Source organism: Myotis brandtii, unplaced genomic scaffold, assembly GCF_000412655.1.
Source record: "Myotis brandtii unplaced genomic scaffold, ASM41265v1 scaffold1044, whole genome shotgun sequence".
NCBI lineage: Eukaryota > Metazoa > Chordata > Mammalia > Chiroptera > Vespertilionidae > Myotis > Myotis brandtii.
Genome location: NW_005353514.1, coordinates 558,340 through 584,236, shown reverse-complemented (window position 1 = coordinate 584,236; position 25,897 = coordinate 558,340). Strand labels below are relative to the sequence as shown.

Below are 25,897 nucleotides of genomic sequence, written 5' to 3'. Positions count from 1 at the left end.
GCAGCCAATGAATGCATAAATAAGTAGAACAACAAAATCGATGTTTCTGCCTGGCCAGCGTGGCTCCATGGTTGAGCATCGACCTATGAACCAGGAGTCATGGTTCAATTCCTGGTTAGGGAACATGCCCGGGTTGTGGGCTTGATCCCCAGTTAGGGGGCCTGCAGGAGTCAGCCAGTCAATGATTCTCTCTCATCATTGATGTTTCTATCCCTCCCTCTCCCTTCCTCTCTGAAATCAATAAAAATATATTTAAAATAAGTTAGCAAGGATGTGGAGAAATTAGAACCCTCATGTTGCTGGTGCGAATGTAAAATGGGTATAGCTACTTGGAAAAATAGTTTGGCAGTTCCTCAAAAAGCTAATCTTAGTTATCCTAATGACCCAGCAATTCTACTTCTAGGTGTACACCCAAGAGAAATGAAAACATGCTTATACAAGAACTTGTACATGATTGTAGCAGACTTATGCATAATAGCCAAAAAGGATACAACCCAAATATCCATCAGCGATGAAGGAAGTAAAATGGGGCATAGCCATACAGTGGAATGTTATTCAACCTGAAGGAAATAAGTACTAATTTTGCTACAACAGAATGAATCTTGAAAACAAATATAAATGAATAAAGCCAGACACAAAAGCCACATACTATATAATTTCATTTATATGAAATGTCCAGAATAAGCAAATTCTTAAAAATAGAAACTTGATTACTTGTTGCCAGGGGAAGGGGGAAAGGGGATTTCCATTTGGGGTGGTGAAATGTTCTAGAGTTAGTAGTGATGATTGCACAATCTTGTGAATATACTAAAAACACTGAATTGTACATTTAAACATGGTTTTAATACTATGTAAATTTATCTCAACATTTGTAAAACATGACAAGTTTTGTTTAGAATTTTAAAGCAAACATTAAAAATACAAGGTTTTGATTTTCTCCATTCTTGTGCAAGTGGAAGAGAATATGTGTTTACCAAGGATTAATTACTTTTGAGATAACGACTAAGAACAAGTAAAGTCAGCTAATTAGGTAGCTCACTTCTTTAAAGAAGAGCAAAGTGTAAGTCTCATTTTTCTAAACAGTGTGGTAGGTAGGTAGGGCTGCTATCCATATTTTGCATGTAAGAGATAGGAGATTAAGGGGTTAGTCATCTAGCAATGTGACTCAGACCAGTAATTTACAGCCTTTCTGCCTCAATAACACTTAATTCTTCTCATGTTCAAAGCATTAGCTCATGCCTAAATACTTCGCAAATTTCTTTCCCTGGAGTAATTTAAGACTGTGTCAAATTTGAACATCAGGTGGCATAAATACAAAACATTGGGATAAGAAGCTTGCTAGCCATTAGTAACATGTAAGAAGATTCTGGTGTTAAGTTCTGGTGGGTGGAATATTAAAGAATAGATATTTGAAATCTCTTGTACAAGACATTCCTTAGCATATCCCACTAATATCTCCAGTTGGTTTTTAAAAAAATAGTAATAGACTTTAAACTCTTGAGACTGAAACCAAGGAAAATGAGGAGTAAAAACAGGAGTAAATACTGTTTTTAGAATTGCAAAGAATTTTTAAAGTACAGTGAGAAACCCAGAAATCATAAAGTTCTAAGTTCCAAATTGAATGAGTTTAGGAATCTCCTGAGATTTGCTTTAAAGTACAGTCATGTGTCACAGGGATACCTTCTGAGAAATGCACCATGAAGGGGTTTTGATATACAAACATCAGTGTGCACTTACACAAACCTAGATGGTATCGTCTGCTACATACCTGGGCCCTGTGGTATAGCCTTTTGCTCCTACGCTACACAAGCTTGCACAGCGTGTTACTGTGCTAGATACTATAGGCAAGTGTAACACAATGGTAAGTATTTGTATATCTGCACTCAGAAAAGGTACACAAAATGTCTGAGGCTGATGCCCACACATAACACAGCACAGTTTTACAGCAAACCTTTTTTTAAGTAGAAAGAGTACACTCTAAAATGACAATGAGGACCGGCCGCTGTGGCTCAGTGGTTGAGCGTTGACCCATGAACCAGAAGGGCACATGCCCAGGTTTCGGTCTCCATCCCAGTAGGGGGCATGCAGGAGGCAGTGGAGCAATGGTTCTCTCTCATCATTGATGTTTCTCTCTCCCGCTCCCTTCCTCTCTCTGAAATCAATTAAATAAACAAAATGACAAGACGTGTAACATAGTAAATATATAAACTAGTAACAGCCGTTTATTATCAATATCGTGTGCTGTGCATAACTATGTGCTACACTTTTATACAACTGGCAGTGCAGTAGGTTTGTTCACATCAGCATCACCACAGACATTTTACAGCAGCTGTGTTGTCATTAGGAGACGGGAATTTTTCAGCTCCCTTATATTCGTATGGGACCATTGTGATATATGTGGTTCATCAGTGGATTGAAACATTATTCAAAGCATGACTATAGATATGTAATTACTCATGGTGAGAGCAAAACTCAGCCCTGGCTGGTGTGGCTCAGGTGGCTGAGCATTGTTCCATTCCCCCTCAGGGCACATGCCCGGGGTTGTGGGCTTGATCCCTAGTAGGGGGCGTGCAGGAGGCAGCTGGTAGATGTTTATCATGGTTGTTTCTCTCTATAACTTTCCCTCCTTCTCTCTCTGAAATCAATAGAAGCATATTTCTTTTAAAAAGAACAAGTCCTGATTTTGCCTCTTGTTTTCTTGCATGCCTCAGATCAATTTAATGAAAGTGGTGAGCAACTGGCTGCTGGCGGCCATCACCCATGTCACCCTAATCAGAGTCATAGAAAGCTATCCCTTTTCATAGGCAGGGGGGTTGGAACACTGTCTCATCCATGGTCTTCTAGGTCAGTAGGAACAGCACGCTATTTGCCCCATTTTACAGGCTAGTAAACTGACTCTCAGCCACTAGTGATTGGGATCAGGCAAAACTCTCTTTGACCCTTACAACCTCGGGTGATGGGTATCAGCATGAGGATGGCCCACCAGAATCCAAGCAGCAGGTGGCTGTGGCGGATGGAGACAGGGCTACCCAGCAATGCCCTAAAGGATCAACCCTCATTCAACAATCAGTCCGTGACACTCCTACCACTATCAGAGCCAAGCGGGTGGAATCCTCATTCTCTGCCTCCGCCAACTTTTCCACACGAAGGCTGCTCTCGAAATTCATTCTAGGGATCCTTGAGTGCCGGAAGCCGGTCCATCCTTGCTGCTTGACACAGTCGCTGCAGGGAAGAAACATCTGCACAGCATATGTCTCAAGGGACCTGGCGTATATGGCATACTGTTCTCAATATGTTTGCTCCCCTTATTGGCGCTATGTGTTTTAACCAAGGTCACCTCTCCGAGAAAGGTTGTTTCCCCAGGTAGGGATTTTTCCCTGAAGTTAGGGAGGGAATAAAACCCCTTAACTAAATGCCAGGCAGGGAAAAAGGGAGGAAACCAAGATGGCGGCATAGGTAAACACCGGAGATTGCTGCCGCAAACAACCACTTCAAAAATACAACTAAAAGACGGAACGGACATCACCCAGAACCACAGGAAGGCTGGCTGAGGAGAGACTCTTCAACTAGAAGGAAAAATAACAGCACACCGAGGCTCAGAGGAGGCGCAGTGTGGAAAAAACTCAGGTGCGGAGGTGCGCGCGCAAAGCGGGCTGGTGGCTGAGAGCGCGGTTGTCGTTTTCGGTCAGGGGGGAGTCTCAGACTCTGAGCTCCAGATACGGGCGAATCGCTGGGGACTCGGACCCAAACGGGAGAAGCGGGAGTGTCTGGCATCAGTTGGAAGGCAGCTTTCCCTCCGAGGTTTGCAGCGGTTCCGGGGGTTCTGAGAAGCAGAGCCTCTGGGAACAGGACTGAGGGCACCATAACGGCTCCCTCCGCCCGCCCTGTTGAGCCCGCCCCGCCCAAGCCCTGCGCAGAGCCATTTGCCGGATAGCCTCAGGCAAAGGCTAGATTAGCACCTCCCCAGAGGACAGAAGTTTTCCGCGGCAGACACAGCTGATTCACACAGCCAGTCGGCCTGGTGGTCAAATCCCTCTAGTATTAACTACAACAATCAAGGCTCAACTAGAACAAGACTGCGCACAAAGACCACTAGGGGGTGCACCAAGAAAGCATAAAAAATGCGGAGACAAAAAAACATGACAGAAATGGAGGATATAGAGCTAAAAATCGCAATTTTGAGGGCTTGCAAAAATGTGCTAGAAGCTGTCAATAAACTTGAGGAGAGAGTCACGAAAACTAATGAGACCCTCGATGCTATGATAAAGAACCAACTAGAAATTAAGCATACACGGACTGAAATAAAGAATATTATACAGACACCCAATAGCAGACCAGAGGAGCGCAAGAATCAAGCCAAAGATTTGAAATGCGAAGAAGCAAAAAACACCCAACCGGAAAAGCAAAATGAAAAAAGAATCCGAAAATACGAAGATAGTGTAAGGAGCCTCTGGGACAGCTTCAAGCGTACAAACATCAGAATAATTGGGGTGCCAGAAGATGAGAGACAGCAAGATATTGAAAACCTATTTGAAGAAATAATGGCAGAAAACTTCCCCCACCTGGTGAAAGAAATGGACTTACAGGTCCAAGAAGCGCAGAGAACCCCAAACAAAAGGAATCCAAAGAGGACCACACCAAGACACATCATAATTAAAATGCCAAGAGCAAAAGACAAAGAGAGAATCTTAAAAGCAGCAAGAGAAAGAGACTCAATTACCTACAAGGGAATACCCATACGACTGTCAGCTGATTTCTCAACAGAAACTTGGCAGGCCAGAAGGGAATGGCAAGAAATATTCAAAGTGATGAATACCAAGAACCTACAACCAAGATTACTTTATCCAGCAAAGCTATCATTCAGAATTGAAGGTCAGATAAAGAGCTTCACAGATAAGGAAAAGCTAAAGGAGTTCATCACCACTAAACCAGTATTATACGAAATGCTGAAAGGTATCCTTTAAGAAGAGGAAGAAGAAAAAGGTAAAGATACAAATTGTGAACAACAAACATGCATCTATCAACAAGTGAATCTAAGAACCAAGTGAATAAATAATCTGATGTACAGAATGAACTGGTGATTATAATGAATCAGGGACATAGAAAGGGAATGGACTGACTATTCTTGGGGGGGAAAGGGAAATGGGAGATGCAGGAAGAGACTGGACAAAAATCGTGCACCTATTATGGGGGGGAAAAAAAAGAGGAACAAATGTAATCTGAACAATAAAGATTTAATAAAAAAAAAAAAGAAAGATAAAAAATAAATAAAAATAAATGCCAGGCAGGTAGTTAATCACTTTACGAACAATCACCCTTAAGCTACATAATCTTTACTCCCAATGGAGATATAAAAAAAAAAAAGAAAGAAAATAAATAAATAAAAATAAATGCCAGGCAGGTAGTTAATCACTTTACGAACAATCACCCTTAAGCTACATAATCTTTACTCCCTGGAATGGAGATAAGAAACGCCCTAACCTTTGGAATAGAAATTGACAGGATTAAAATCAACTGGTATAAATACAGATGTAACAAGACAATAAAAGACAGAACTTGGCTGGAGATCCTGACTAGAGATCCTGGCTAGGCTGCTGATCAACTGAACGCTGTCTCCGTGTCATTCCTTCTTCACCGACTCTGTCCACACCTTTGGGAAGCCCTGGACCTGCTGGGGTTGGACCCCAGCAGTCGAGGGGCGGGAAGAAACCCTGGACAGTGGCTTGGATAAGCGGATGCCCACAGAAAAAGCAGGTTTGAAAACGGGTTTGATATCTCGTTGCTGCAATTGGTGATGAATCCAGTCCCAGGGACGACAGAGACGTCCCCCCATCTACCCCCCACGTCTCTCACCCCCGGATCTCAAACCAGCGCGGTCGGTGTAATCCTGTAATCCGTCCAGCCTCAGAGCCTGCCTCGAACAGCAGTAACGGGAAGTGCGCACGCGCACTGCTGGCGGCGCCGGTCCTTTGTTACTTAGGAAACAGCCAATCAGCGTCGCAGGCGTTGACCAATGGGAAGCGCGGATGAACCGACCCGGCTGATTTAAAAGCGAGGCGCGGTCGGTGGTTTTCTTAAAGGAAGGGGAGCTTGTGCGGCGCACTGTTTGCGGCCGAGGGACCCGGTAGCGAGCGGCAACACCGGTGGCGGCAGGGAACCGAGGAAAGGTGTTGCCATGGCGATGGCAGTGGAGGACAGCGCGGTGCAGGTTGTGGTTCGGGTCCGACCCCCCACGCCACGGGAGCTAGAGAGCCAGCGGAGGCCTGTGATTCGGGTGGTGGATGAGCGGGTGCTGGTGTTTGACCCTGAGGAGCCCGATGGGGGCTTCCTTGGCCTGAAATGGGGCAGCGTCCATGACGGCCCCAAGAAGAAGGGCAAAGACCTGACCTTCGTCTTTGACCGGGTCTTCGGCGAGGCGGCCACCCAGCAGGATGTCTTCCAGCACACCACCCACAGCATCCTGGACAGCTTCCTCCAGGGCTACAACTGCTCCGTGTTTGCCTATGGAGCCACAGGGGCCGGGAAGACACACACCATGCTGGGAAGAGAGGGGGACCCCGGCATCATGTACCTGACCACCATGGAACTGTACAGGCGGCTGGAGGCCCGCCAGGAGGAGAAGCGATTCGAGGTGCTCATCAGCTACCAGGAGGTGTACAATGAGCAGATCCACGACCTTCTGGAGCCCAAGGGACCCCTTGCCATCCGTGAGGATCCCGACAAGGGGGTGGTGGTACAAGGACTTTCCTTCCACCAGCCAACCTCAGCTGGGCAGCTGCTGGAGATGCTGACCAGGGGGAACCGTAACCGCACACAGCACCCCACTGACGCCAACGCTACTTCCTCTCGCTCCCATGCCATCTTCCAGATCTTCGTGAAGCAGCAGGACCGTGTTCAAGGTCTGACCCAGGCCCTTCAGGTGGCCAAGATGAGCCTGATTGACCTGGCTGGCTCCGAGCGGGTGTCCAACACCCACGCGAAGGGGGAGCGGCTGCGGGAAGGTGCCAACATCAACCGCTCCCTGCTGGCCCTCATCAATGTCCTCAATGCCCTGGCCGATGCAAAGAGTCGAAAGTCTCATGTGCCCTACCGGGACAGCAAGCTGACCCGCCTGCTCAAGGACTCCATTGGAGGCAACTGCCGCACAGTGATGATTGCTGCCATCAGCCCATCTAGCCTGACGTATGAGGACACGTACAACACCCTCAAGTACGCCGACCGGGCCAAGGAGATCAAACTTTCGCTGAAAAGCAATGTGGTCAGCCTGGACTGTCACATCAGCCAGTACGCCACTATCTGCCAGCAGCTCCAGGCTGAGGTGGCCAGTCTGAGGGAGAAGCTTCGAATGTATGAGGCAGGAGCCCAGGCCCCACAACAGGACCTCCCACAGCCCCCCAAATCAGGCACTCCACAACCACCCCTTTCCAGCTCCTCCCCACCATCTCATCTTCCCAGCCAGCCTGGCACCCCAGAGCTCCACCCAGGATCTGCAGTCCTTCAAGAGGAAAGCCTGGGGGCAAAGGTCCGGGTGGAGAGGGTCAGGGAAGGGAATTCTTCAGACCAGGAGCAGCCCTCGGAGAACAAAGACAAAGACCCGGCCAAGGAGGTCCTGATCCGGGTGTCAGAACAGAGCCTCCGACAGTCATGGCTGGAGTCCCCTGGCCTGACCCTGGAGGCCAAGCAAGTTGTGGGCCACCTCTCACCACAGAACCTGGAAAGGGACCGTTCTAAGCAGTTGGCACTGAAGGTGCTGTGCCTGGCCCAGCGGCAGCACTCCCTGCTCCAAGCAGCCAACCTCCTGACCCCTGACATGATCGCAGAGTTTGAGACCCTGCAGCAGCTGGTGCGAGAGGAAAAACCTGGGCCTGGAACAGAGGCCTCCAGGACTCCTGGCCCAGCCAGGGAGGCACCTCTGGCTCAGGAGCTGTGTTCAGAGCCAAAACCTCCAGGATACTCTGGCCCTGTGACCCGGACCATGGCAAGGCAACTGAGTGGCCTCATGCACGGTCTGGGGGCCCCACCTGGGCCTGACAGCACCTCTGCCCAGGCAGCTCTACAGTCTGTGGAGAAGAAGAGAAGAAGGAAACTGAGCCCCTCAGAGCAAGACAGTCACCAGGCCCCAAGGCTGGGGACCAAGCGCCAGCACCAGTCCTTCCTGCCCTGCCTGCGAAGGGGGTCCCTGCCTGAGACTCAGCCTTCACTCGGACCCACCACCCCCAAAAAGGGAAGGGTCTCCTCCCTCTGCCACTCCCCTCGCTTCTGCCCAGCCACAGTCGTCAAAAGCTGGGTGCCTCTGGGCTCTTCTGCCCTGCAGAACTGCTCCACCCCGGTGGCCCTGCCCACTCAGAACCTCAACATTACCTTTGATCCCTCCGAGGAGTCCCCCTCAAAGCTGGGTTTCCATGAATGCGCTGGCTGGGAAAATGTGCCCCAGAACAGGCTCGATCAGCCCTTCATCCCCAGTGGACCCATGCCCCTGTTCACCACAAAGGGCCCCAAGTCAGCCTCTTCCTTCCCTGAGACCTCAGCCCGCAAGAAGAGGTGCATTGTGAGTTCCTCCATCGCCCATCGCAGCCGCATCGCCCGCCTCCCTAGAAGCACCTTGAAGAGGCTAGCGGAGTCCCTCACTGCCCCAGGTGACTAGCACTGGGAACAGGGATGGTCTTGGCCACCGTGACCGATGAAAACAGGAAGTAGGAAGTGACAAGGTGGGCAGAGACCCAAGGACCTGGGAGTACTTCCAAGCATCTCAGGAATCCTGAGGAGAGATGGGAGATGGGATGGAAGAAGAGACAGTGGGACCGAGCCGTACTTGTCTCCTTCCTCCCTGCCTCCCCCACCCACTGGCCTGCAGTCCCCACGGCCCTGGCAACCTTCGGAGCCAGAGGGAACTGATGAGGGTTAGGGAAGTGCTGTCAGCCGGTGTCCTGACCGCTGTCCCCTCTTGGATCCTGGAGCAGCCTGCACCAGGAGCCCTAACCTGCCTTCCTCAGCTTAGAGCAATGAACGCCAACACCCTCTTCCTTTACTCACCCTCCTCTCCTAGTCATTCATTCTGCTACTCACGCTCTTATTCATCTCTTGTTATATTCAGCTTCTCCGCGTGTATATATACACTTGTGAGTGTTAATGTGTTGCTATTTTAAAGGTACTCCCCACCCCCCTCCCCCCCAGTTTATAACACCCTCCCTGCAGGCAGGTGGCTGGAGGTCTTTGTTCCCTGTCCCCAGTCTAACACAGGGCTCTGTCTAATGATGGCAGAGGAGGAGGGATGACGAGGAGGAGGGGGCCTGGTGCGCAGCCCCAGCTTGGCTCTTCCTGGTTTTGAGGGAGGGACAGCTTCAGCCCCATCCCCCCTGCCTGGAGCAAAAGCCACAGTCCTGGTGACAATGCAGAAGATCGGTGGTGCCTTGATTTCCAAATAAAGACAGCTTCATGGGTTTTTATCCTTATTGTAAACAGGCTACACACTCAGTGTAAAAAGAAGTGTAAAGAAGAAAGGGAGCCCTGGCCCAATGGCTCAGTTGGTTGGAATGTCGACCTATATACACCAAAAGATGGCGGGTTTGATTCCCCGTCAGGGCACATACCTAGATTGTGGGTTTGATTCCCAGTTGGGGCATGTACAAGAGGCAGCCAATTGATGTTTCACTCTTCCTTACTCTCTCTCTAAAAATGAATTTAAAAAACACCCATAATCCTTGGGTGAAGATTAACAACAACAACAAAAAAACACCATTATTTTAAAAAATAAAAAAGAAGAAAGGGTGGGGGGTTGGGAGTGGCCAGGGAGAGGTCAATGGAGGAAAAAGGAGACTCATGTAATACTTTTAACAATAAAGAATTTAAATTTTTAAAAAAATAAAAATGAAATAAAATAAAAAGAACATATACACCAATAGTGAACTTACAGAAAGAGAGACTAAAAAAACAATCCCATTTACCATTGCACCAAAAAAATTAAGCTACCTAGGAATAAACTTAACTAAAGAGGTAAAAGACCTCTACTCAGAAAACTACAGGACGTTGAAAAAAGAGATAGAGGAAGACATAAACAGATGGAAGAACATACCGTGTTCATGGATTGGTAGAATCAACATCATTAAAATGTCCATACTACCCAAAGCAATCTATAAATTCAACGCACTTCCCATTAAAATACCAACGGCATACTTCACAGATCTAGAACGAACTCTCCAAAAATTCATCTGGAATAAAAAAAGACCCCGAATAGCTGCAGCAATCCTGAGAAAGAAGAAAATAGGTGGGATCTCAATACCAGATATCAAGATGTATTACAAAGCCACTGTTCTCAAAACTGCCTGGTACTGGCACAAGAACAGGCATATAGATCAATGGAATAGAATAGAGAACCCAGAAATCGGCCCGAACCAATATGCTCAATTAATATTTGACAAAGGAGGAAAGAACATTCAATGGAGCCAAGATAGTCTCTTCAATAAGTGGTGTTGGGAAAATTGGACAGATATATGCAAGAAAATGAAACTAGACCACCAACTTACACCATACACAAAAATAAACTCAAAATGGATAAAGGACTTAAATGTACGACAGGAAACCATAAAAATTCTAGAAGAATTCAAAGGCAACAAAATCTCAGACATATGCCAAAGCAATTTCTTCACTGATACAGCTCCTAGGGCAGTTGAAACTAAAGAGAAAATGAACAAATGGGACTACATCAAAATAAAAAGTTTCTGCACAGCAAAAGAAACCATCAACAAAACAACAAGAAAGCCCACTACATGGGAGAACATATTTGCCAACATTATATCTGATAAGGGCCTAATCTCCAAAATTTATAGGGAACTCATACAACTTAACAAAAGGAAGATAAACAATCCAATCAAAAAATGGGCAAAGGATCTAAATAGACACCTTTCAAAAGAGGACATTCAGAAAGCCAAGAGACATATGAAAACATGCTCAAAGTCACTAATCATCCGAGAGATGCAAATCAAAACAACAATGAGGTACCATCTCACACCTGTCAGAATGGCTATCATCAACAAATCAACAAACGACAAGTGCTGGAGAGGATGTGGAGAAAAAGGAACACTTGTGCACTGCTGGTGGGAATGCAGACTGGTGCAGCCACTATGGAAGACAGTATGGAGTTTCCTCAAAAAACAAAACATGGAACTCCCATTTGACCCTGTGATCCCACTTCTAGGAATATATCCCAAGAAACCAGAAACACCAATCAGAAAGGATATATGCACCCCTATGTTCATAGCAGCACAATTCACCATAGCTAAGATTTGGAAACAGCCTAAGTGCCCATCAGTAGATGAATGGATTAGAAAACTGTGGTACATCTACACGATGGAATACTATGCTGCTGTAAAAAAGAAGGAACTCTTACCATTTGCAACGGCATGGATGGAACTGGAGAGCATTATGCTAAGTGAAATAAGCCAGTCAATGAAGGAAAAATACCACATGATCTCACTCATTCATGGATAATAGAGATCATTATAAACTTTTGAACAATAATAGATACAGAGGCAGAGCTGCCTCAAACAGATTGTCAAACTGCAGCGGGAAGGCCGGGGATGGTTGGGGGGCAGGTGGGAGGGGGGAAAGAGATCAACCAAAGGACTTGTATGCATGCATATAAGCATAACCAATGGACATAAGACACTGGGGAGTAGGGGAGGCCAGGGGATTGTCAAGGGCGGGAAAAAAAAGGAGACATATGTAATACTCTTTGTAATACGTTAAGCAATAAAAATTTTAAAAAATAAAATAAAAAGAACAAGCCCTAGCCGGTTTTGCTAAGTGGTTTGAGTGTTGGCCCACAGACTGAATCGTGTCTGGTTCGATTCTGTCAAGGGCACATTCCTTGGTTGCAAGTGGGCATTTGCTAGAGGCAACCAATTGATGTGTCTCTCTCACAATGATGTCTCTCTCTCTCTCTCTCTCTCTCTCTCTCTCTCTCTCTTTTCCCTTCCTTTCACTCTCTCAAAAAAATTAATGGAAAAAAATCCTTGGGTGAGCATTAACAACAACAAAAGAACAAAATTCAGCCAAGTAAATTTGAAGCTCTACTTGGCTTTATGAAGCAATTCATGAACCATGCTTTATTTCATCTAGCATCTAGAAGGGCACTCAGAAGGCATGAACAAAATGGAAGGTTTTTGTAGGGAGAAGGGTGAGGCAGGGGAGCTGTTACCAAAAGGAAGAATCATTTTTTAGACTAGCACATCTTTTAAGGGAGGGCAAGGGTTTTCAGTCCCATAAATTGCCTCTTCTCTGGGGTGATGGGGAGGGGATGAAGAGGGCCCACTTGACAGATGACCTCATTGATGTTGACCAGAAAATTCCACATTGGTTAAGATTACATTTCTGGCCCTAGCTTGTTTGCTCAGTGGATAGAGCATCGGCCTGCAGAACTGAAGGATTCCAGGCTCAATTCCGGTCAAGGGCACATGCCCGGGTTGTGGGCTCGATCCACAGTAAGTAGGGGGCATACAGGAGGCAACCGATTAATGATTCTCTCTCATCATTGATGTTTCTATGTCGCTCCCTCTCCCTTCCTCTCTGAAATCAATGAAAATATATATATTTTTAAAAATCAATAAAAACATATTTTTTAAAAGAAGAGATTAGACACATTTATAGTAAGTTTTTATTAAGGTTTGGTGACCAGAACTAAGCTATTTTATATCACTAAAAGCAACCTAAAGTCCCAGGACTGCCCTGTCCAATCTACAGTAGACACTTTCTGAAAAGAGCCAGATAGCAAATACTTTAGGCATTGCAAGCTATACATATACAGTGGGGCCTTGACTTACGAGTGTCCCGACTAACGAGTTTTTCGAGATACGAGCCGTCTCTCGGCCAATTTTTTGCTTTGAGTTACGAGCCAGCTTCAGATACCCCACTGCTAGTTGGCGCAGCAAACGTCACAGTGAACGCCACAACATCAGCCCAGCATCACGTGTCTCACTCGTTCACTTTAAGATTTGACATACGAGTAATTTGAGTTACAAGCTCCGTCACGGAACGAATTAAACTCGTAAGTCAAGGCCCCACTGTACAGTCTCTTTCACTGCTACTCAACTCTACTAATGTATCATGAAAGCAACCAAACCTAAACAAAGGAGCATTGTGCCATGCATTTATCTAATGACACTGGAATTTGCATGTTATAATTTTTACATCACAAAACATTTTCCTTCATTTTATATTTTTTCAATGAAAAATATTTTTTAAAAAAATCTTTAGTCACAGGCTATACAAAAACGGGTAGAGAGAGAGCCCGATACAGGCCCAGGAAGGATCCTTCTGTTTCCAGGGCTAGTAACATACAGTATCATCAACCTCTAGAGGGAGCTCTAGGATTTCAGAGTAATTTACTCTGTGAATTCAGGGTAAAAACCTGAGATTTGGCCTTTTTAAATGTCCAGAGCTGACTAAGTTAGTCATAGTGCAAGCTACTCTATCTCTATTCAAAAGATACTTGCAGAGAGAGAGAAAGAGAGAGAGAGAGAGAGAGAGAGAGAGAACTGTAGAAGAACCTTGAAGCACCTGATTTATTTCTTTTACTTAATCTCACCAAGGCTGTTTCATGACAGGCCACAAAAGCATTATGCCATGGGGAATTTATTTCATAACCTTCTAAACTCATTGCAATTTGGTTTCTTTCTGCACTCTGATACTCACATCATCAGAGACCTTGGGGCCATGTCCAACTGGGCAGTTTGCAGGGTTTATCCTATTTAACAAAACTGACCATTTTCTTTTCCTTGAAACTATGTCTCTTCTCTTCATGATTTTTACCCCTCACCAGTCCTTTTGGCCAGCTTTTCGCAGTCTCTTTTTATGTTTTTTTAAAAAATATTTTTTATTGATTTTTTACAGAGAGGAAGGGAGAGGGATAGAGAGTTAGAAACATCGATCAGCTGCCTCCTGCACACTCCCCACTGGGGATGTGCCTGCAACCAAGGTAAAGGTAATTGCCCTTGACTGGAATCGAACCTAGGACCCTTGAGTCCGCAGGCCGATGCTCTATCCACTGAGCCAAACTGGTCAGGGCTCTTTTCATGTTTATTTTCCCTGTTTATCCTGTAAATATTTCTTATTCTCTAGAGTTCTAGATGGACTCAGCACTATTTTTATCTTATTTACCCATGGTTTCAAAATTCTATTTTTATTGTCCCAAGCCTAGACTTCCAGTTCAAATTTCCATGCTGAACTTTGGGCTCTCTATTCATTTACCTCCTAGACAATGTATTTGGGTGATCTATGGGCATCTCAGTTGAACAAGTCCAAAACTTAAGTTATCGTCTTCCATCCTGATCTCCCCATCACGAATTCCCCACCTCGGTCATGGCATCAGTACCCATCCAGTTTCCCATGTCATCAATAGTAGACGGGATCTCCCCAGCCCAGGCCCCTCTAGGGAGAACTGCAATCCCCACTCAGAGGTGAGTCCTGTGGCCCTTCCCCCAGGCTAGAGATAATTGGATTTGGGTGGATACTTAACCCATCTGGATCCATCAGGTTAACTCCTGGGATTATCTTCAGCTTAATCTAGGACTGGTGAAGCTATGCGCATGGAGAAGAATGGAAAGTTGGTCAACAGAGAGATTAAAATTGATACATAAAAAGAAGCAGAGAGTAGAAGCAATGACCTTCAATAGAGTAATTTTGACCCTGCCTTCCCGACTCCCCTCCTGCCTGTGCCTTGCGGTGCGGGGTTGCCTGTGTCCCTGGATCACCACCTTCTGGATGTAGGCTAGTTTGCCTCTAAGTTTTTGTAATTCCTATATCCCCTCTGTTGAATTATCTAACATGAGTTTTGTGTGCCTGACTGGGAATCAAACCGGCAACCTTTCAGTGCACAGGACCATGCCTAACCAACTCAGTCACACTGGCCAGGGCTCATATAAGTTATTTTTCTTTTATATATTTTATTGATTTTTTTACAGAGAGGAAGGGAGAGGACTAGAGAGTCAGAAACATTGATGAGAGAGAAACATCGATCAGCTGCCTCCTGCACACTCCCCACTGGGGACGTGCCCGCAACCAAGGTACATGCCCTTGACCGGAATCAAACCCGGGACCCTTCAGTCCACAGGGCGACGCTCTATCCACTGAGCCAAACCAGTTAGGCCATATAAGTTATTTTTAAACAGCTTTATTGAAGTATAATTTACATATTGTTATGGGATTAATTTTGTCACCCCCAAATTTTATATGCTGAAATACTAACCCCTACTACAGAATGGAGCTGTATTTAAAGATAAGGTCTTTAAGATATAATTAAATTAAAATGCAGTCATTAGGTGGACCCTAATCCAATATGACTGGTGTCCTAATAAGAAGAGGACTTTTGGATGCACACCTGTACAGAGGGAAGAGGGTGTGAAGATGGAGAAGACCATCTACAAGTCAAGGAAAGAGCCAGGAACAGACCCTGCCCTCTCAGCCCTTACAGGGAATGAACCTGCTGACATCTTGATCTCAGATTTCCACCCTCCAGAATTTGAGAAAATAAATTTCTGTAGTTTAAGCCCTCCAGTCTGTGATACTGTACTCTGTTATGGCAGCCCTAGTAAACTAATGCACATACCATAAAATTCACCCATTTCCATGTATAATTCAATTATTTTTATTAAATTAACAGAGTTGTGCAATCTAATATGAGAATATTTTCATCATGCCTAAAAGAAAACTGGTTCCCCTTCGCGGTCACTTCCCGTTCCCACCTTCAGCCCCCAAGCAGCCACTAATTTACTAATTTTCCCTCTATATATAGATTTGTCAGTTCTGGACATTTCATAAAAATCCTCTCCAATGATTAGGAAATTTTATATCATGATTATCTGTTAAAACTTCTTTTTTTAAATTTTTTATTGATTAAGTTATTACATATGTGTCCTTATTCCCACAAGACTTCTTATATTGGGTCCAAATGTACTGCCCTGTACCTTCTACACAATAACATATTCCTATTACAGTTTAGGTGTAACATAGGTTAGACAAATTTATGGCATGTACCACAGAATAGCTGGAACTGAAATATTCCATCCAAATGACTATTGTAATCATACATTAAGAGGTGATAGCTGCGCCCTAACCGGTTTGGCTCAATGGATAGAGTGTCGCCCTGCGGACTGAAGGGTCCCAGGTTCGATTCCGGTCAAGGGCATGTACCTTGGTTGCGGGCACGTCCCCAGGGGGGAGTGTGCAGGGGGCAGCTGATGGATGTTTCTCTCTCATCGATGTTTCTAACTCTCTATCCCTCTCCTTTCCTCTCTGTAAAAAAATCAATAAAGTATATTTTTTTAAAAAGGAAGTGATAGCTGCTTTTTTGCAATCAATAAGGGAAAAGGTTGTAAAAAGAGACTATGAGAGCCTAGCTGGCGTGGCTCAGTGGCAAAGCATCAACCTATGAACCAGGAGGTCATGCTTTGATTCCTGGTCAGGGCACATGCCCAGGTTGCAGGCTTGAAGACCAATGATTCTCTCTCATCATTGATGTTTCTATCACTCTCTCCTTCTCCATTCCTCTCTGAAATCAATAAAAATATATTAAAACACACACACACACACACACACAGAAAGAGAGAGAGAGAGAGAGAGAGAGACTGAGACTATGAGGGAGAATACTTTTGTGAGTTGCAGGAGGATAGAGACAGCCCAGGAAGGATTTCAATAGAACTGCTTGTGAGAAACGCTTTCTTCATGGTGAGACCTGAACTGACAAGCTATTCCCCCAGAGCTGCTCAGGCACATCTGATAGCTAATCAAGACATTCCATCTAGACCACGTGCTCAGGGCCACACCCAGACAGAGAGCATCCACACTGCCAAAGATCCATTTAGTTGAAATCTATCTAGGCCAGTGGTTCTCAACCTTCCTAATGCCACGACCCTTTAATACAGTTCCTCATGTTGTGGTGACCCCCAACCATAAAATTATTTTCGTTGCTACTTCATAACTGTAATTTTGCTACTGTTATGAATCATAATGTAAATATCTGATATGCAGGATGTATATGTTACAAATTGAACATAATTAAAGCATAGTGATTAATCACAAAAACAATATGTAATTATATATGTGTTTTCCGATGGTCTTAGGCGACCCCTGTGAAAGGGTCGTTTGACCCCCAGGTTGAGAACCGCTGATCTAGGCCAATATGTCAAAGCTGCAAATGAGGAAGTCTGCTTTTCCCACCTAGAATAATTACCCCCTGCTAACCTTACCAGCCCTTAGTGACTAGGAACTGAAACCATGTATAGGTATGCATGCATATGTAACACCTTATTTGAGAATATTGATGAAGGGCCGTGTGTGAGCAGGCACTTGGGATACATCATGAATAAACAAAGGCGTCTGCACCTGTGGAACTAGCATTCTAGAAGAGAGTCAGAAAATAAAGACTGAGCATAATAAAGAGCTCAGCTAAAGAGTTAAGTTGGAAAGTGTTAAATAAAATTAAAGAAGGTAGGAGGGTTTGGAGTGCTGGAGGGAAGCATGGACAAGGTTGCAATTTTGTCTTTTACTTTAAAAACAGGGCACTTGATTGAGGCATGATTGACATACAAACATTGTACATGTTTACTCTCTACAACTTGATAACTTTGGACATACATGCACATCAGCAACACCATCTGTGCCATAGACGTGTTCATCACCTCCAAACGTCTCTTTCTGCCCTCTTCATGGTTTTCTCTCTTCTTTTATTTGTGATGAGGTTGCGATTTTATTTATTTTTTAATTTATATATATATTAAATATATTTTTCATGATTTCAGAGAGGAAGAGAGAGGAAGAGAGAAATAGAAACATCAATGATGAGAGAGAATCATTGATTGGCTGCTTCCTGCACGCCCCATACTGGGAGTCAAGCCTGCAACCAGGGCATGTGCCCTTGACTGGAATTGAACCTGGAATCCTTCAGTCTTCAGGCCAACGCTCTATCCAATGAGCGAAACCGGCTAGGGCTGAGGTTGCGATTTTAAATAGGGTAAACCCTAGCTGGTTTGGCTCAGTGGATAGAGAGTCAGCCTGCAGACCGAAGGGTCCCAGGTTCGATTCTGGTCAAGGGCACATACCTCATACCTCAGTTGCAGGCTCTGGTCAGGGCGCATGCAAGAGGCAACCAATCAATGTGTTTGTCTCACATAGATATTTCTCTCTGTCTTCCCCTCTCTCTTCCACTCTCTCTATAATCAATGGAAAAATATCCTCAGGTAAGGATTAACAAATAATAAATAAATAAATAAGGTAATTTATGTAGGCCTGATTGAGAAGGTGCATTAGAGCAAGACATGAAGGAGGGGAGAGAGTTAGCAGTTATTGCTAGGAAGAGTGGTCTGGGCAGAAGGAACGGCCAGGTAAACTCCCTGAAGCAAACGCATTCCTGGTGTGTTGGAGGAACATCCAAGAGTGTGGCTGGAGCTGAGTAAGCGACAGGTGGGTAGCAGAAGATGAGGTCAGGTGGGCAACAGGGAGCCAAACCACGTAGGCTCTTGGTGTCCTTGCAAGGACTTTAGTTGTTCTTCCAAGTGAGATGTGAAACCAGGAGAGCAACCTGATCTGACTTCAGTTTGGAAAAGGCCCCTCTGGCTGGGCTGGAGGGGAGAGACAGAGAGCAGGAGCCTGGGTCAGGAGCCGAGTTCAGGACCCAGATAAGAGATAATGGTGTTTGTCATCAGGAGCCGTGGACGTGCTATGTTTGTGCAACTGGAGATTTATTTTATTTTAAATATTCTTTTAAAATTGTTGATAGTATTACAGCTATTTCCCATTGTCCCCCTTCCCTCCTGGTCCTCCCAGCCCTACCCGCAGGCCTTCACCTCCCTATTGCCTGTGCCCATGGGCTATGCATATAAGTATATACGTTCTTTGGTTTATCTCTTCTTGTCTCCCCTCCCCCACATCGAGGTATGTCTGTCCGTTCCATGCCTCCATGCATGTCAGGTCTTATTTTGTTGGTCATTTCATTTTGTTCATTAGATTCCACAAATAAGTGAGATCATGTGAAATTTGTCTTTCTCAGATTGGCTTATGTCACTTAGCATAATACTCTCCAGGTCCCTACATGCTGTTGCAAAGGGTAGGAGATCCTTTTTACTGCATAATAATATTTCATTGTGTAAATGTCCCATAGCTTTTTTATCCACTCATCTACTGATGGGCACTTGGGCTGTTTCCAGATCTTAGCTACTGTAAATAATGCTGATATGAACATAGGGGTGCACATATCCTTTCTGATTGGTGTTTGGGGGTTTTTAGGATATATTCGCAGAAATGGGATCACTGGGTCAAACGGCAGTTCCATTGTTAATTGTTTGAGGAAACTCCATACTGTTTTCCATAGTGGCTGCACCAGTCTGCATTCCCACCAGCAGTGAACTAGTGTTCCCTTTTCTCCACATTCTCGCCAGCACTTGTTTGTTGATTTGTTGATAGCCATTCTGACAGGTGTGAGGTGATGTCTCATTGTGGTTTTACTTTGCATCTCTCCGATGATCAGTGACTTCGAGCATTTTCCCATATGTCTCTTGGCCATTTGTATGTCTTCTCTAGAAAAATGCCTATTAAGGTCTTCTGCCCATTTTTAAATTGGATTGTTTGTCTTCCTTTTGTTGAGTTGTATGAGTCCTTTATATATTTTGGATAGTAAACTTTTATCAGCTGTGTCATTGGCAAATATGTCCTCCCATTTAGTGGGCTCCTTTTCATTCTGATTGTGGTTTCTCTTGCTGTGCAGAAGGTTTTTATTTTGATGTAGTCTGGAGATTTATTTACCCAGCAAATCTTCATAGGCACTGTGCAATGCGCAGGGATGCTGTGGGGACCATCCCAGTGATGGTCCCTCCCCTATTACTGTAAACAATTAATGGTAATGGCTAAGGCAGGCAGAGGGCTTGCCGGAAGTCAGGCTGGCTCTAAGCGCTTGGAAGGTATTTTCTCAGTGATCCTGGACCTACTCAAAGCTCAGGTGCCACTGTTGTCCCCATGGAGAGGCGAGGAAAGTAAAACACTGAGAGGGTTAGTACATGGCCAGAACGTGCACCATCAGGCAAAGTAAGAAGTCAAGTGCTCAGGGTTGGGCTCCACAGTGCCTCCCTTAAAGGTATCGGATGTGATGGGGGTTATCATGGGATGATATGGGATGGAGGAAATAACACTGAAGCTGAAACTTAATAGCTGTTTGCCTCCCCAGAAGGGTGGGTCTAGGTAGAGGAGAAACGGGGGTACAGGGGAGTGTTCCAGGTACAGGGAAGAATATACTGTATATATACAAAGACAGACCTAGGAAAGACTGAATAAAAACTCCACGATGTTGTTGAATCTCCATGTGTGTGAGAGGTGGTTGTGGTGATTTAGAATGAAAAACCGCCAGAGAATAGAACTTTGGGTTAATAAATCTATAGATCAATAATCACACATTTCTCTTTAAATTTTTCTTTCTGGGATCTCACGTTGCAAATATATCAATTGAAAGAGAATTGATCTTGGAGTCAAAGAAGCAACGGCAGCCCAAGACGTAGTTTGCAGTGGGGAAGCTAAAGGCCCCCTGACCTCCATCACCCCTTCGATCTAACCCAAATAAATACACTAAGCAACCCAAATAAATACACTAAGCAAAGCAATGCAAACACAACTTCAGAGAAAGTCCCCTGCTCACATTTCCATCAGATGTCGGTCAAGCCTAACTAAATCCTGTTCTATTATTGGTTAGCTTTGAAATAACATGGGTTCTTTCACATCGGTAAAATTCATTTCTCTACTCTGTAAAATTGGTGTGCTGTTACCCATTGCATCAGCTCATCATCACATTCAGCTGAGCTAATGCATACAAATTGCATATTTGACAGCTTCTATTCATTTGCAAAACTCAGATATCTAAACAACAACTGCATGTTCTAATAAAGAACACATTTTTTTATTATCCCACAAATTGGACAAATGATTGAAATGGGAATAGGAAAAAGATTCAAATGTTTGCGTTCCATAAATTCTATCTGCTCTTGCCCAAAACTTTTTACTTAATTTACTTCATAATAAGATGGGAACTTCTTGGCATCTGATGCCTGAAAGTAGGAGAATGCACTGACTTCTTACGCAGAGAATCCCCCAACTTCCAGAGTGAGAGCTGGCTTGGCCCACTGAGAAGTCCCGGACATTGAAGCCAGCCTGATTGGGGATTAACCAGGGTGATGTAGTTGATTGCTCATCGGTGGAAATGGGGATGAATTTGTACTGCCTTGCACTTGCATGGCTTTCCTTCCCAGGGGAAATGTTGTCATTAATTGCTTTGTGAGATATCAACAACTTGACAAGAAAGAAAGTCTTCTACAAAGTATTGTAGTCATTGTGAGGGAAAAACTCTGGGAAATCCCACCCAAATTCCTGTGGGATGCAGACAGGTGTCCACAAGAACATAGCAGAGCAGGTCAGAGGCACAGAAGCATGCCTGGTGCAAGCCTGCACTCATGCAGAGGGAGCGGGACCTTGCCCTCAGAGCCAGGGACCCAGGGCAGTAAGAGAGAAGCATGAGAACTTGTTTCCCCCGTCGGCCTTTGGACCTCTCTATTCCAGGATTTCTGACTTAAGTTGTTAAGTGGGCAAAAGTCCAGTGTACTCAGTGATTCCCAACTTACATTTAGTGTCACAAAGTCTTCTTTGTAGAAGACTTTCTTTCTTGTCAAGTTGTTGATATCTCACAAAGAGGAGCTAGTAATGGCCTAGTGACAACGACAATTTCCAAGTAAGTATGGGTCTAAACATGGGAGAGACGTGGCCTCAATGCTTGGTAAAAAGTGGTACATCTATGAAAACCAAGACTGTGTGTGTGGGGACAGATGGGGGAAAGCAGCTGTGCTGGGAGATGACCACCTGTGGAATGGATGCTGAGGCCAGTGCTGTCTAAGAGGGGGCCTGTCCCGGGGGTCCAGGCAGGAGCAGCAGCCCTTCCTTAAATGCCATGCACACCACAGCCTAAGGTGACATCTCTCACCCTGAAGGATTCCTATGAAGATTAAGAAGCCTTGAAATACATTTTCGGGAGGTCAGTTCGCATCTGTTTTCTATTTGACATGTTCTGTCAGCACTTCTGTGAGAACACAGCCATCACCCTAGCCTTGGAGCCGGAGGCAGCTGGATCCTCCAGGTCTGGCACCCCCTGGCCCTCTGGCCCTCCTCAGTGGAAGAAGAGGAGAAAACGCAGTTGCATCCCAGCTTCAATACTGTTTCTGTCGCCCCACTAACTCTTACCCATACACTGTGCTTCAAAGACCAAACTGGTAGGAAGAAATTGACCTGGTTAATCAGTTGTTCTCCTGCCCCCAAAACAACAACAAACAACTTAGAGGCTTTTCCATCGACTGATGTGTTTAATTTGTTACCTAGTAAGCAATAATAATACTTTTTAATAAGATAAATTCTCCTGATTTTTACATTTACAGTCCTCTAGCTAGGGAACTGCAGTTTGCCCAAGAGGCATATTGCAAAGTGATTGGCCGTAGGGAAAGACCCAGAACTCAGAAACACTGTGAACTAGTGATGTGAATCAGAATGAAGATTTCCAAATGACGCTTATCAGTGTGAGGTGGTATTTGTCACAGTAAGGAAACATTTCCATCGATTTGGTTCAAAGGGCAGCCCAAGACGCACAGTGAGTCACATCTCCTGTCTACCTCCCTGCAATCCTCCCACCACCACTGGATGACCTAGGCTGGCTTCACCCGGGTCTGGATTTGAAATTACAAGGCTCTACGACTCCACTTCCCACTTACGTCAGCGTGTAATGACTGACCTCCAACGCTAAATTTTGATAAGAACGCATTTGGTGGGAGATGGGTGGTTAGGGCTGGATTACCAAGATCTCGGCTAAATACCTTCCAAGCCTCTGAGCAGATGAGAAAGAATGACCAACGGCTGATGCAGAAAGGCAGTGTGGGTGGGGGGCCAAAATTCCTGTGACGATAAATCCTTTGCTTTTCAAGGCTAGTTATTTGTGTTCTCCACTAGTAATTCTGCGATGTTTTAAAACTAGCTTTAAAATGGAGAAATGTTTCGTTTTTTTGATCACTGTGCACGAGATGTGTTTCTAATCCTGTTTATTTATTGGTGTTTCTGTAAAAACAACCGCAAGCACTTGTTATTGTGGAGACAGTCCCAGTGGAAACCAGCAGGACTTCTTTTGATGTTGGCATTTTCGTGGCCTGCCTCCCCAGAAATGCTTGACTTAATATTTTTACAATAGAAAAAAAAAAAGCAAGAAAATATTTTGAAGCCAGATGTCCCTTAAAAAAAACACAACAAATTGCTGATGGAGAATCTTTTCTCATGTAGAAAGAGATTTTAGTTAAGATGGTCAAATGAAATCCGTTATACTTAAAGATTCTGGCTTTTTAAACATCTTAGTCAAATAAAGCTGTGTCTTCTCAGGGAGAAATCAAAGGTCATTGTTCTGATAAGGGAAGATCCCGGGGATTGTCTTGTATTAGGGAAGGCATGTGAGCAGTGACTTCAGCCTTGGCAGGTGATAATGCTGTTCGAGTCAGGTTCAGAGAGTGGAATAGGTCCAAAATCCAAGTAGGTTTTGGACTGCAGATACCATGCTTGCAATTTGTGTAAGGTGCTTCTTACTAGTTTCCTGATCTGCACCAACTCTTGACAGTTAACTCTCTCTCCCTTTTTAAAATGTCAGTAATAAATACCTGCTCGTCTAGAACATTCGCCTGTCAACAATGTGATGTATGTGTTGGAGGGAGTCAACAGCCAAGAATGAGAGTGATTTTTCAGTGTCTCCCCCGCCCCCACCCCCATCATATTTCTCTTGGTAGAATCCTGTGTAATAGTTAACTCTCTTTTATCTGTTTCATACCAAAGCAAAACCTACATAATCTAAATACACTTGAGCTAATCCTGCAGCCTTGTTACCTTACCAGCATTGTAATGGCCAATACGTTGTCAATATAGCTGACTTAAGTTTCACTTCAGTCGTTTCTCCTGCTCATCTCTCTGACCGTTCTTCCCTGAGTGCCCAATTTAAGTGTCATATCCTTTGAGGCCGCACTTTCCCGTTCCCAGTCACCCCTCCACGAGTAAGTTCTCCTTAACTTTGCATATACTTCCGCTGTGATCATCACACTTGACAGTCATGTGTTTATGTGTCATTCTCCCCGGTTTGAGTGAGAACCCCACCAGGGCAGGGGCTGTGCCTCATCCATCTTCATAGAACAGCGCCTGGCTCAGTGTCTGCCATTGTACAAGGCTTGTCTAAATGTTTGTTGACTGAAAAGGTGCCACATGCTGGGCACTCTGATGGGATAAAAGATGGAGAAGGAGTCAGTCCCTACTCTCAAGAAGCAAACAATGTAGTGAGGCCAGGGAAGACCTGGCTATAAACACAGTATAAGAAAGTGTCTGACAGGAGGCATTTTCAGTGAAATATTTGAGATGGGCCTTGAAGGGTGCTGGAAGGACCTTCCAAACCAGTGGTTCTCAACCTTCTGGCCCTTTAAATACAGTTCCTCATGTTGTGACCCAACCATAAGATTATTTTCGTTGCTACTTCATAACTGTAATGTTGCTACTGTTACGAATCACAATGTAAATATCTGATATGCAGGATGGTCTTAGGCGACCCCTGTGAAAGGGTCGTTTGACCGCCAAAGGGGTCGCGACCCACAGGTTGAGAACCGCTGTTCCAAACAGTGGACCTGCATCGGCAAAGGAAGAACGCTTGCGGTATCTTTAAGTTGTCTGATGACGTTGAAGCCGTCCAGGTGATATTAGGTAAGCATCAGGGAGCAGTGGAAGATAAGGTGGGAAACCTGGTTGAGGCTAGATAGCTGAAGGTCATTCAATAAGTTTTGGATTTCCTCCTTCAAATGATGGAGAACTTAGTCAAAGTCTCTGATGCACCAAGAATGTTGTGGGTAGGGTGGACTGTCAATGCTTTGAGGATTAAATATAACTGGATTGCCTGGCCAGTGTGGCTCAATTGTTGAGCATCAACCTATGAACCAGGAGGTCATGGTTCGATTGCTGGTCAGGGCACAAGCCCAGGTTGCAGGCTCAATCCCCAGTTTGGGGTGTGCAGGAGGCAGCCAATAGATGATCCTCTCTCATCATTGATGTTTCTCTCTCTCTCCCTCTCCCTTCCCCTCTGAGATCAATAAAAATATTTAAATATATTTTTTTTTTACTGGATTGCTGTGAAGAACTTGGAAAGGAATCTTGACTAAATTGCATGTCTCATTCTTTCAGCTACTGATGCAGAGCAGCAGAAAGACATGATCACTGCGGTGTTTTAGAGGGGTGATTTTGCCAAGGTGTGAGGAATGAGATTTGGATGAGGGGCAGGAGGGAAGAGGGCCAGTTGGGAGGCCAAGAGCTTTGAAGACCTGAAGAAATGCTTAGTCGGTCCAAAGAAAGGGATAAAGTGATTTGCAGCCTGGATCACTGTGAGAACTCCATCAGCCCGCTGGAGTGGCTCAGTTGGTTGAGTGTTGTCCTGTGCACCAAAAGGTTGCAATTCAATTCCCAGTCAGGACACATATCTGGGTTGTGGGTTCGATCCCCAGTTGGGGCACATAAGGAAGGCAACCAATCACATTTCTCTCTCATATTGATCTTTCTCTTTCTCTTTCCCTTCCTCTCTCTAAGCATGTCCGGGGGTGAGGATTAAAAAAAAAACCACACACACACAAAAAAAACTCCATCAACAGTTAACTAGTTGGGAGGGACCTGGTTTGGTCAGGGGGAGGGAGCAAGAGGTAAGGTGAGGAGTTGTAGTTCAGATGTATTAAATCTGAGGTGCTGAAAACATATCCCGGAGGATACTTCCAACAGATTGTTGGAGATATGTGAAAACAACATGAGAAAGAGACAGAGAAAA

The 25,897-nt window shown here is 44.9% G+C and overlaps 1 protein-coding gene and 1 long non-coding RNA gene across 2 annotated transcripts in view; both read left to right on the top strand.

The window, feature by feature from the left end:
• Positions 1-5,642: 5,642 nt before the first annotated feature.
• The window catches only part of LOC106725917, a 54,646-nt gene continuing 34,391 nt past the window's right edge, over positions 5,643-25,897 (top strand). Inside the window, exon 1 of the long non-coding RNA XR_001361926.1 lies at positions 5,643-5,754. This is a non-coding gene — a long non-coding RNA (uncharacterized LOC106725917). The remainder of the gene's footprint in view (positions 5,755-25,897) is intronic.
• On the top strand, positions 5,748-9,446 carry LOC102252232 (kinesin-like protein KIF18B). The gene has a single exon (XM_005856753.2). The coding sequence runs from the start codon at positions 6,176-6,178 to the stop codon at positions 8,642-8,644; it is 2,469 nt and encodes an 822-aa protein (XP_005856815.1). The 5' UTR covers positions 5,748-6,175; the 3' UTR covers positions 8,645-9,446.